This window comes from Trachemys scripta, chromosome 7 (assembly GCF_013100865.1).
Source record: "Trachemys scripta elegans isolate TJP31775 chromosome 7, CAS_Tse_1.0, whole genome shotgun sequence".
Lineage (NCBI taxonomy): Eukaryota > Metazoa > Chordata > Testudines > Emydidae > Trachemys > Trachemys scripta.
The window spans coordinates 126,126,287-126,138,575 of NC_048304.1; the positions used below are offsets into that span (position 1 = coordinate 126,126,287).

The 12,289-nt window shown below is 55.7% G+C and overlaps 1 protein-coding gene across 2 annotated transcripts; it reads left to right on the forward strand.

Moving 5' to 3' along the window:
- Positions 1 to 1,765: 1,765 nt before the first annotated feature.
- On the forward strand, positions 1,766 to 11,885 carry LOC117880215 (metal transporter CNNM1-like). 2 transcript variants are annotated; one of them, XM_034776162.1, is made up of 7 exons: positions 1,798 to 3,453; positions 3,606 to 3,769; positions 9,132 to 9,315; positions 9,520 to 9,654; positions 9,833 to 9,934; positions 10,510 to 10,637; positions 11,102 to 11,885. In XM_034776162.1, exons 1-6 carry the CDS (start codon positions 3,237 to 3,239, stop codon positions 10,587 to 10,589), a joined length of 882 nt encoding a protein of 293 aa, XP_034632053.1. In that variant the 5' UTR covers positions 1,798 to 3,236; the 3' UTR covers positions 10,590 to 10,637; positions 11,102 to 11,885. The 2 variants fall into 2 exon arrangements, with proteins under 2 accessions (XP_034632054.1, XP_034632053.1); XM_034776163.1 differs by lacking the exon at positions 9,520 to 9,654 and having other exon boundaries at positions 1,766 to 3,453.
- The last annotated feature ends 404 nt before the right edge of the window (positions 11,886 to 12,289 follow it).

Genomic DNA, 12,289 nt, shown 5'->3' on the forward strand with positions numbered 1-12,289 from the left:
GCTTAGGCACTAGGGTAATACAAGGGCTTATCTACACCACGCAACTTTTAGCGACAAAGCTGTGTCGACACAGCCTTGTTGCTAAAACTCAGCATGTGTAAATGCTCTTTGTCGGCACTTTTGCTGACAAAATACTTCCAGCCCCGCGAGCAGCGTTCGCTTTGTTGGCAGGAGAGTGCTCCTGCCGACAAAGCCGCATTCACACTGCCGCTTGTGTCGGCAAAACTTTTGTCTTTCGCAGGGGAGGCTTTTTTAAGTACCTGTAAAAGACAAAAGTTTTGTTGACAACTTCGCAGTGTAGACATACCCCAAGTAACACATGATAATACAGTCTTTAGACCAGGAGCACCCCTGGGTGGACACCTGGATTCTGGTAAACCCCTACTCAAGCAACCTAAGCTAAACTGAAACGGGCTCCTGGCACAGGTGCCGACTTTCCAATGTGCCAGGGGGTGCTCAAACCCCGGCTCTGCCCCAGGCCCCACCCCCCACTCCAGCCCTTCCCCCAAGGCCCCCCCCATACCCTGCCTCTTCCTGCCCCCGCCCCTTCCCACCCAGTTCCGCTGCCTCCCCCAAATGCACACGGTCCCCATTCCTCCCCCCTCCAGCACACCTTGAAACAGCTGATTGCAGCAGGCAGGAGGCACTGGGGGAGGGTGGGGGAAGTACTGATCCACGAGACCCGCCAGCAGGCAGGAGGCACCGGGGGGGGGTTGCTGGGGGGCTGCTTTTTCCCTGTGGGTGCTCCAGCCCTGGAGCACCCACGGAGTTGGCACCTCTCATCCTGCAGTAAGAGCATCCACACTGGCACAGAGGTGCTATTCCAGGGTAAAGTCACACCTGGGCTCATACATAACAGTCCCGTGGAGACAAGGCCATGGAGGAGTTAGTGCCACCTGGCCTCATTATTGGCTCTACTCTGACACGGAGGCCTTGCGGGTTTCCCAGAATGCTTTGTGTTATTCCATTCTGAGTGCCTCACCGACACCAGTGAAGACGCAGATGCATGGGCCTCGTCCTGAGCCCAGTATCACCGTTAGTGCAGGACAGGGGACATTCCCACCCCACCCAGACAGTGGTGCCAGGATCTGTGGCCTTAGGACCGCAAGAGAAGCTCTGGGATACTGTGTAATGGACCTTTCAGCCACCACAAGCCATCTGCAGCTGCAGAGAGGGCAGGCCACGGGGAGCAGCTCTGCAGAGTAGGGCTGGGGCTGCTCCCCAGCAAGTCAGGGAATGCGGGTCGATTACAGCCCTAACTTCTCTCCTGTCTCATTCAGTCTCTTGTATTTCTTTCCTCTTCATCTCTTCTCCCCATCCCTGCCTGGTCATTCCGGCCTGACCCCTCACTCTCTCCATAGTGCCTGTCTCAGTGTCCCGTACCTTCGCCGTCAGCAGAGGGGAATCCCTGGCTGGCTCCCCAGGTAACTGCATGGCTTCCCCACACCGGCCTTTGGGAAAGGAAACCTCTGCATGTGCACGACTGCACAGTGGCTGGCTCTGCACGTGTGGCCTAGGCGTGCCCCCGCCGTGCCATTCGGTACATCGAGGGGAGCGCACGCTGCAGCAGGCCGCACAGGAACAGTGCAGAAGTACCCAGTGTGTGAAACTGCGCGAACCGAGCGGCACGCCCAGCTGTGGGCCGCCCCGCGTGCGCGAACCGAGGGGCACGCCCAGCTGTGGGCCGCCCCGCGTGCGCGAACAGAGGGGCACGCCCAGCTGTGGGCCGCCCCGCGTGCGCGAACAGAGGGGCACGCCCAGCTGTGGGCCGCCCCGCGTGCGCGAACCGAGGGGCACATGCTGTAGAAGGTTCTGCACCAGAGACGCACCTTCAAACGAAGGGCAAAATGGGCGGAGCCATTGCCAGCTCCCTGCCCTTGTGGCAGCCAGGCCCTGGGGGGCCCAGGAGCAGCCCAGTGCAGTTACCTGCTCTGCGCATAAATGCAGGGAGGGGCTGGCACGTGCACTACTGCCCCCGCACGTGCACGCGTGTTAGTACCGCAGTAGTGTGCTCGACCCACTCCGTTACACACACACTGCTGGGGCACTGGTGACTCGGGGGGGGGAGGAGTTGCTTGTGCTAAGAGCCAACCCCGAAGGACAAGGAGCCAGCAGACAGGCAGGCCGAGTGTAGGACAGAGGCAGACTGGAGCGAATTAGGCACAGCATGAGGGATCCTGGGGGCGTGGGTGCTGGGTTATGTTTGGGTTTTTATAAATTTCATTTCCTGGCTGTGTTTTGCTGATTGCTGCTCCTGTACATCCCTATACCTGCCCGTCATGGATACGCTCTATGGTCAAGCAGTTTCCTTTCTGGGAATTACAGTAATAAAAGGGTATTTGTCCCAAAAGAGCAAAGGTCAGAGAGACACTTACATCAGCAGTGCCACGAACAAGCTGCCTTTGTTCACTAATAAATCCACTGACCACTTGGAATCCATCAAGCTGCATGTCAGCGGCTGTCAATTAACATGACTGACAGGAAGCCCTGCTCTGCAGTGTCTGCCCCATGTCAGACACCATTTATAACCCTCCCCTGGCTACACAACCACGCTGCAGGGGAATGTGGGTGTAAATGTAATTTGTACCAAACAACACTGGGAGCAGTGAGCATCAGCTCACTGCATTAGAGCAAAGGGACTGCCAGGGGCCTTAAGCACAGCTCTCCATTGGTTGTGAGGGCTGTCAGTCAATATAACTGACAGGCAGCCGTCCTGGAACAGCCCATTAATAGGAGCAAGTGGGCAAACCACCTAACCAGTTTTAAGTGGGATCCTGGCGTGCCGATGGATGGGATGGGACGGGACGGCCTGACCGCAGGGCCTGGACTCCCTGACCTAGGCAATCCCTTCCCCTTCTACGGTCCGAGCCCCCACACTCATTGTGTTCTGACGGCCCGTCTCCTGTCACCTTTATACGATTCCGTATTTTAACAACTGTACCCGTGAGCACGTCCGAGAGCGAGCGACTGCCCCAGCCCCCCCAGCCGGCAGGCCCCACATGGGAGAGAATAAACCTGTGCCTGCCAGGCTGCCCCTCCTGGGGGGTCTCTTCCCAACTACTCCCATCTCCCCTCTCCGGGTCCCTGTGCTAACCTAGAAACCTGCTGTGCTGGGGAGCTGCGAGTGCTGCTGGCGGAGGGGTGACGTGTGGGTGAGGCCCAAGGAGCAATATCCCCCCCCTTCACCTGCATGGCCTCCACTATCTGCACCTTCTGCTCAGCACCCTGCTGTCCGCATGGCGCTGCCCGTTCCAACCCCGGCGACAGCTCAGTCAGCCACACCTGCCTTCAGCTTCTTGTGTGAGCAGCTGCTCCGAGGCCTTTTCCTTTGCAGGCCAGGAGGCCGGGCTCTGCACTGCTTCCTCTTGCGGGGAGAGGATGGAGAGGGTCACTGTGGTCTGGAGAGAAGCAAAGACACCAGTGACCCCATCTGTCAGAGCATCAGTCCAGAGGGTGAGACTCCCAGCCAGGCAGGAGCTCTAGAAAGCCTTTGTGTGTGTGGGGGGGAGGGGGGGGGTGTCTCTGGCACCTTAGCGTGGGCATTGTCCTGGTGCTAGAGCGCTCTCACACCCTGCCTCCATCTCTGTTCCCCTCCCCGCCTCTAGTAAACCGATCGCCATCTCGCTGCAGCGGGCTGAATCGCTCCGAATCCCCAAACCGGGAACGCAACGACTACGGGGGCAGCAGCACCCAGCTCTACAATAGCAGCAACAACATCTACACACCCGACTACTCCGTGCACATCCTCTGCGACGTGCAGTTCGTCAAGGTAGCCGCAGGGCTGGGAGACCTGGCTGATGCTTTGTGGGGTGTCTGGGTGAATTGCTGCCACTTGCCCCCAGCATGAGGGAGCCGTGGCTGTGCCCAGCAGGGGACGTTCTCCCAAAGCTACCGGCTGCCGGCAACATGCGCGCTCCACTCCCGGCTCGCACCCTCCGTGGGCGAATAATGTACACCCCAGCTTGTCACACTGGAGCGCCCAGCCCCTTGTCGTCTGGGCACCCGCACCGTGCACCCATCCGCTGCCTCCCCCGAAGCAGCACCCGAGGTTACTGGCTTCTCCTCAGCTCGCTCTCCTTAGCGCCAGGTCAAACCAAACCGAAGTGTATTGAACCAGGTTTGAGATAAGGATTCGAACAAAGGCAAGTTAAACTATTAGAAACACCAGGTTACAGGTAAAAGACAAACATAAAATGCAATGGTGGCCTGGTACCCCATGTGTCAGCGCCCCCCGTAGGCCAGACGGGGCATTGCACAGAGTCTGCTTGGATCGGCAGGGCTGTCAATCTGTCCTTGTCTGAATCTCTCTCAACCTATCGTGGAGACAAGGACATTAATTTCTGCCCCACGGGGGCGTATGGGGCACCCCTTATGTTTGACAGGAGCTAGCCAGCCCTTGTCCTCACGAGACCTGGAACCCCTTTGCTTTGTAAGGGGGTGGGTAAGGAAACCCAGACTCACCCACTCCACTGGGTCCAGCTCAGGGCCCTTAATCCAGGCAGGCAGAACCAGTCCTCCACAATTCTCCTGCCCCAGCTCCCTGGGGCTGGCGGCTGCTGCAGCCTGTGGCTCTGGCCGTCCCTCCCTTGGGCTCTTGCCACTCTGGGGTGGCTTCTCACCAGCTCGCTGGCAGCCCCCTCTTGCTCCTCTGGCAGCCCCCACCCCCTGCTTCTAGGCTCTTTTATCCCCAACTGTGGTCAGGCTGCCAGTCAGCATGGCCCGTGGGTCCTGCATTAACTCCGTGGTTGCGAGGCCCACCTGAGGCCTATACCCCATGACAGCAATCTATAGCCTCTACTTATTAACCAGTTCCTTTCTTAAGGGATTTCTCACCCAGCGCTCGGTCCATACAGCGCTGTCCAGTCCAGAGAGCTGGGAGCCACTTTTCATGAGACGCTCCTGCTGGCAGAGCATCGACTCTGTAACGGAGGACATCTTGGGCCATTTTGTCTTCTCTTACAGAGTCCCAGACTTTGTCCCTTTTCAGAACCAGGGCGTTTCATCAGCTCCAGCTCGGCCCTGAGGGCCCCTAGGCAGAGTCTTTTCTTGGGGTTCTTTTTGTCTTTGAAAATGCTCCAGACTGCACCTGGTCCAGACTGCAAATGCAGGGTTGGGCTGGGTTGAAAGTTGTTGATCTTATTCTTGAGTGCGCTGACACCCGCCTCACCTCAGGTGATTACGCTTCACTTCCAACAAAGGGTTTGGAGCATAATCATAGAATCATGGAAATGTAGGGCCTGAAGGGACCTCGAGAGGTCAACTATTCCAGCCCCCTGTGTGGGAGCAGGACCATGTTAACCTAGAATCTCCCTGCCAGGTGTTTGCCCAACCTGTTCTTAAAAACCTCCAATGACCAGGATGCCACAGCCTGCCTTAGAGCCTATTCTGGAGTGTAGCTACCCATAGAGTTAGAAAGCTTTCCTAATATCTAACCTAAATCTCCCTTGCTGCACATTAAGCCCATTAGTTCTTGTCCTACCTTCAGGGGCCAAGGAGAACAATTGATCCCCGTCCTCTGTAGAACAGCCCTTAACAGATTTTAAGACTTATCACGTCCCCCCTCATTTTCCTTTCTCAAAACTAAACATGCCCAGTTTTTTTACCCTTTCCACATAGGTCTAGTTTTCTAAACTTTTATCATGTTGTTGCTCCCCTCTGGACTTTCTCCAGTTTGCCCACATCTTTCCTAACGTGTGGTGCCCAGAATTAGGGCTTGTCTTCACTACCGGGGGAAGTCAACCTAAGTTACACTGCTCCAGCTACGTGAATAACTACTTACCCTGGTGGCTTCACTGCGCTGTGTCCACGGGAGACGCTCTCCAGTCAACGTCCCTTACCCTTCTCAGGGAGCTGGAGTACCGGGGGTCGACCAGAGAGCGCTCTGCCGTCGATTTAGTGGGCCTTCATTAGACCTGCTAAACCAACACCCACTGCGAAGACAAGCCTTTAGACACAGAATCCAGCTGAAGCCTCACTAATGCCTAGAAGAGCAGGACGTTGACCTCCCGTGTCTTACATACGAGACTCCTGTTAATACACCCCAGAATTAGGGTCACCTTTTTCACAACTGTATGACTCTGTTGACTTCTATTCAAACTGTGATCCATTCTAACCCCCAGATCCTTTCCAGCAGCACTGCCACCTACCCAGTCAGGCCTCATTTTGTGGTTGTACATTCGATTTTTCCTTCCCTAGTGTAGTACTTTGCACTTGTCTTTATTGAATGTCATATTACTGAATTCAGACCAATTCTATTTCTGCCCCCCCAGGTGTTGCACGCAACCCCTCCCAACTTGGTGTTGTTCACTAATTTTAAAAGCAAACTCTCCACTCCATTATCCAAGTTCTTCATGAAAATACTGAATAGTGCCAGTCTTAGGACTGACCCTGCAGGACCCCACTGGATATGCCCTCCCACTTTGACAGCAAACCATTGATAACTACTCTTCAAGTATGGTCTTTCAACCAATTAAGCACCCACCTTCTAGTAATTTCGTCTAGACCACATTTTCCTAGTTTGCGTAGGAGAATGTCATGAGGAACTATATCAAAAACCTCACTAAAACCAAGATATATCACACCTACTGCTCACCTCTATCTACTAGGTCAGGAACCCTGTCAACGAAGGAAATTAGGTTGGTTTGGCATAATTTGTTCTTGACAAATCCATGCTGGTTATTCCTCATAACCCCATTAGCCTCTAGGTGTTTACAAATTGTTTAATCATTTGTTCCTGAGTCTTTTGAGGTATCGAAATTAGGTTGCCTGCTCTATAATTCCCTAGGTCTTCTTTGTTCTTTTTTAAATATAGGCATTATTGTTACCTTTCTTCAGTCCTCTGGGGTGTCACAATCCTCCAGGAATTCTCAAAGATAATTGCTAATGGCTCCAATATTGTTTCAGCTAGTTCCTTAAGTACCCTAGGATGAATTTCATCAGGCTCTGCCAAACTGAATGCATCTAGCATACCAACATATTCTTTAGCCTGTTCTTTCCTTATTTTGGCTTGTGTTCCTTCCCCCTTGTTGTTAGTATTAATCGTGTTGAGCATCTGGACACCAGCGGACCTACACTTTCCTTCATCTTTCTCTTGCTCCGAATGTATTTAAGGAACCTCTTATTGCCTTTTATGTCCCTTGCTAGGTGTAACTCATTCTGTGCCTTAGCCTTTCTGATTTTGTCCTCACGTGCTTGTGCTATTCTTGTATACTCGTCCTTAGCAATTCATCCATGTTTCCGCCTTTTGTAGGATTCCTTTTTGATTTTCAGATCATTAAATAACTCCTGATGGAGCCATATTGGCCTCTTACTATTCTTTCTGTCTTTTCTTTGCATTGGGATAGTTTGCAGTTCTGCCTTTAACATTGTCTCATTGAGAAACTGCCAACTGTCTTCAATTGTTTTTCCTCTTAGACTTGCTTCCCATGAGACCTAACCTACCAGTTCTCTGAGTTTGTTAAAATTTGCTTTTTTGAAGTCTATTGTCCTTATTCTGCTGCGCTCACTCCTTCCTTTCCTTTGAATCATGAAATCTCTCATTTCATGACACCTTCACCCAAATTGCCTTCCACCTTCAGATTCACAACCAATTCCATCCTGTTGGTCAGAATCAAGTCTAAAACGGCTGCCCACTTATTTACTTCCTCCACCTTCTGGAACAAGAAGTTGTCCTCAACACATTCCAAGAACTTATGGTAAATTTTGTGTTTTGCCATATGACTTTTCCAACAGATGTCTGGGAAGTTAGAGTCCCCCATTACTACCGCGTTGTGTGTTTTGGATATTTCTATTATTCTAGAAATGCTTCATCCACCTCCTTTTCCTGATTTGGTGGTCTATAGTAGACACCTACCATGACATCACCTCTATTTTCCCCCCTTTTATCTTTACCCAGAGATTTTCAACTGGTCTGACACTCACCACCTCAGAACAGGTGTATATATTCTTGATGTACAAGGCAACACCTCCTCCCTTTTCCCGACTGACCCTTCTGAACAAGCTGTACCCTGCTATAGCAATATTCCAATCAGCAGATTTATCCCACCAAGTCTGTAATGCCAATTAAGCCATAATTAAGCTTATGTACTAATACTTCCAGTTCTTCCTGTTTATTCCCCGTACTCCTTGAATTTGTGTATAGACAGCTAAGCTATTGAGCAAATTCCCCCACTGATTTCACTCTTGTTCCTCCTATGACCCTAGTGTAACTGTCCTTGTCCCCCCATGCCAATCTAGCTCGGTGTTCAGGTCGCCTTTTTAAATATAATATTCTACCTGTCACATAACTCTAAAAATGTTGGGTGTACAAGCATCCTGGAATAACCACACTAGCCAGTGAGTTCTTGGCTTTTGGCAGAGACCACCCACGACCCCTTTCAGTAAAATATTGGGAGGAGGGTCGAACACAGGAATAGTACACCTGCCTGGGCACATCTGTGTCACAACCTTACACACACACACACACACACACACACACCCCGCTGACTCCGCAGGGCGCTGAACAAGCAGCAAGTGATGGAAAGGAACAGAAGCAGGGCGCTGGTGGGAGTCCAGCTGCCCCATCAGGAGGTGCAACGGGGCCTTTCCAGCCAGCTGCTAGTGCTGTCCCTGGGCGCTGGGCCCAGCTCGATGGCTTTCCAGAGATGGCTCGTGCTGCGTTTGGCAATGCGAGCGCTGAGTTGTCTCTATCAGCCACGCATACACAGCCCTCTCCCTTTGCAGGCTCTGCCTAGCGCACCCAGTGCCTTTATGCAGTAAATAGCCCTACGATAAATAACCAGGTGGGGAGCAGCTGCTCCCCCAGGTGGAGGGGCCAGGGCATCATGTGGATTAGAGCAATTTGCTGTATCAGTGTGAACTTCCCCCGGTGCAGGGATGAGCCGCAAGGCCTAGGCCCCACTGAAGTCTCCAGAACAAGGATTAAGTAGGACCTCAGTGGGGCATGGTTGGATGCTGTCCCCACACAGAGGTGAACGTCACCCCCAGCAGGCAGGCAGTGTTGCTCCCCCAAGGACTTGGAGCCAGGCAGCTGGCCATGCCCCTGGAAGCTCAGTTCACACCCTGCTGAACTACCAGGCATCCCCACGGCCCCGAACTCGCCCAGCTGAGCTCGCTTGTCTGTCCTGTGCCAGATCACCCGGCAGCAGTACCAGAACGCACTGGCCGCCAGCCGCATGGACAGCTCACCCCAGTCCCCCGACATGGAGGCGTTCAATGATGGCAACTCCACCAAGGCCCCGACGGCCCGGGGGACCCCACAGACCCCGAAGGAGGACCCCACTCCCACCCTCCTGAATGAGAGGAACAGCATCATTTGTAAGTCACCCCATGGCCGCCTGACGGCCAGTCCCACAGGCAAGCCACTCCCCACAAGCCTCCGACACTCCCTAGCACCCATCAGACCCCGACACCACCAGCTGCACACACACACATCCCTTCACGCTCGGGGCCTTGCCCGTGGCACGTATTCACCCCTGGGCCCCGATGCTCACACTGACACACTTCCCCTCCCCGCGCCAGGGATGGGGGTGTCTCCCACAGGCAGCCGGTCAGACGGGCTCCGCAGCCCCAACAACTCCATGTTCCTCCGCGTGGAGGGAATCCCCTTCATCAGGGAGGAACTGGCAGACAACGAGGAGAACAGCAAGCGGCAGGGTAAGTCCCCGGGGTGGGATCTGGCCCATGGGATGGATGTGCCCCCACTAGCGTATTGGAAGGGGTGGCTGCACTGGAGGGGGGGGGAGGGAATTGGAGGATGCACCCATCGGGTGCCCAAGATGCTCCAGAGAGCCCTGCCCGGAGATAGCACTGCTCTTACCTTCCTCCGTTGCAGCCAGCGAATGCTGTGACATCCCCCTGGAGCCAGAGAGCCCGAACAGAGAGACAGCGAGCGGCACCGAGGAGACCCTGGGCAAGAAGCTGCTGAGGACACTGAGTGAGTGAAGCACCCAGCCAGCCCCAGGGCAGGGGGGAGAACGTGGGAGCCCAGTCAGGCACACAGCCCCCAGTGGTGTACGGGGGGCACATACAGTGCAGGGCAGGACAGCCAGGGCCCCAAACAGCAGGGAGGCTGCAGGTACCAGTTCCGCACCCAACAACTAACATCGAGTGAAAACCTGGGGCCCGAATGGGGAGAGGGGAAGGGAAAGAAGCCTCGTCTACTACTGCCCCCCTTCACCTACGCTCAGATCTGCCCGCCCAGCCCCGGGGTCCCTCCCTTCCCGTTACGCTGCTTGTTGCTGGGCCTGGACAAGCACTGGGGCGATGGAGCAGCTGCAGGGAGCCCAGTTCTCCACCTTCCCTGGTGGCAGCAGGCGGTACTGCACCCTGCAATAGCACCCCCCGCTGTAGCATTGGGGGAACTGGCTCCACTAGCTCCTAGTACCCAGCAGCCTCCAGGTGCTATGAAGGGCCTGGGCTGTCCCCTCCCCTAGTGCAGCATCCCCAGGGCGGGACAGCGCTGTCTGGGGACCCACGGGGCACTGAGCCCAGGCTGGCCGCTGTTTGCAGGTGGGCGGAAGAGGAGGCAGTCCCCAGATGGCGAGACGCCGCCGGAGGAGAATTCCAACCGAGCGCCGTTAATCACCTGAGCGGCAGCGTGGCTGGAGCGCGGCGCTGGAGTCCCATGTAGCCTGGAGGTGTGAACAGACCCCTCAATACTGCTGCTGGAAAGAGACACCACCCCCACCCCGCACGGCCTGCCCCAGGCACTGGGGGGACACCCTTGCAGCGTGTGCTCAGAGCAGGGCCTGGAAAGCTGGTCAGGGGCTGCCATCAAACACCCCCCCACACACATACACACACACACACACACCCCCCACAGGGACACGTCCATAATGCTTTCAAAACCAGCATCTGCCCCTCTGGATAGCTGCTCTCAGCCCGGCTGCTCAATGGAATTAGCGGGTGCAACCTGTGGGGGCTCCTGGCATGTCCTTGTTTAGGGAGTCCCCAAGCTGCTGAATGCAGGCCCCGAGCCCAGCCCTGAGACTTAACACCCTGCAGCCTGGCTCGGGAGGAGAGGGGGGCACTGGGAGGCCCGGGGGGCTCTGGAGAGCAGGGAGGGGGAACTACGAGCATTAAACAGCTGCTTTTCTTTCAGGTCTGCAGCATGAGAGCCTCCTGCGCGCGTCGTGTGCGACAGCAGCGGGTCTGCACGCCGCTGCCTGCCCACCCAACACCTGCCCTCCCTCAAGGACGTGCGTAGAGCCCCAGGCGAGAAAGGCAAGGCCCCCAGCTGGGACTGAAGCAGAGGCGGCAGCCCTGGACTTGCCAGGAAGCCGGGGCACGTGGCCGGCTGCTGCCCTGCTGCCAGGCGTTCCATCTCACCGAGGAGAAGAAGAGAAAAGTGGCAGTGCCTGGGGCGTGGTTCCCCTGCGGCAAGAAGCAGGGAGAGGCAGCCCAGCTCAGGCTGCCCAGAGCATCATTTCATACTTAACAGCAGCTCCCAGCCCCTTTTGAGTCAGGGCCCCATAGCGCTGGGCGCTGCAGCCATAACGAGATGTGGTCCTGCCCCAAGGAGCGCCATGCTCTGGGCAGTGCCCATCCCCTCCCACCACACACAGTGGGACACTCAGGAGACCCTGCACATTTGTGCAGTGACAGTCAAAACCTGCCCTGGCACTTCAGTCTGTCCCCCCCGGGAGCAGTGAACTGCCCATCCCACAGGCACTGGCCAGGTGTGGGCCTCAGGCCCCGCCCAGCACCAAGTATATCCCTCCCCCCACCTGGGGAAAGGGACGCTCAGAGCTGCGCTTCAACCACCATGGCCCTGCGACAGGCCTCAGCTCAGAGCCACATGTTGGCATCAGAATGTTACAGAGAGTTTTAAATCGCAGCTGTGGAGGCTGAATGCAATGTAGATCCTTTACATTAAAAGCCATCCCTCCCTGAGCGGCTCTGCCTCTGTCTGGGCCAGTGCAGGAGACGCTGCTGTTTAAAGGCCTGAACTGTGCCAGGTTCTCCTCCCCACAGACATGGGGGGGGGGGGAAAAATCACTGCTGCATGGCACAGCTGCTCCGTTCCCTCGCAGCTCCCCCGGCCAGTTACTGGCAGGAAGGGGAAAGCAACCTCTGCCTGCAGCGTGTACAGCCTGAGAGCCCCCTCTGCCTGCAGCAGAACAAGCTGCATCCTAATCCCCTCTCCCCAAACAGCCCCCTTAGCGCCAAGCCTGCTAGCTTCAGAGCTGCTGCCAGCCTGGGGGGCAGATTCCCCCTCCCCAGGAGACTGGTGCAGTCACATTGCCCGGCAAGCAGCCTGACCTCACATTCAGCCTCAGGTTTCCCTTTC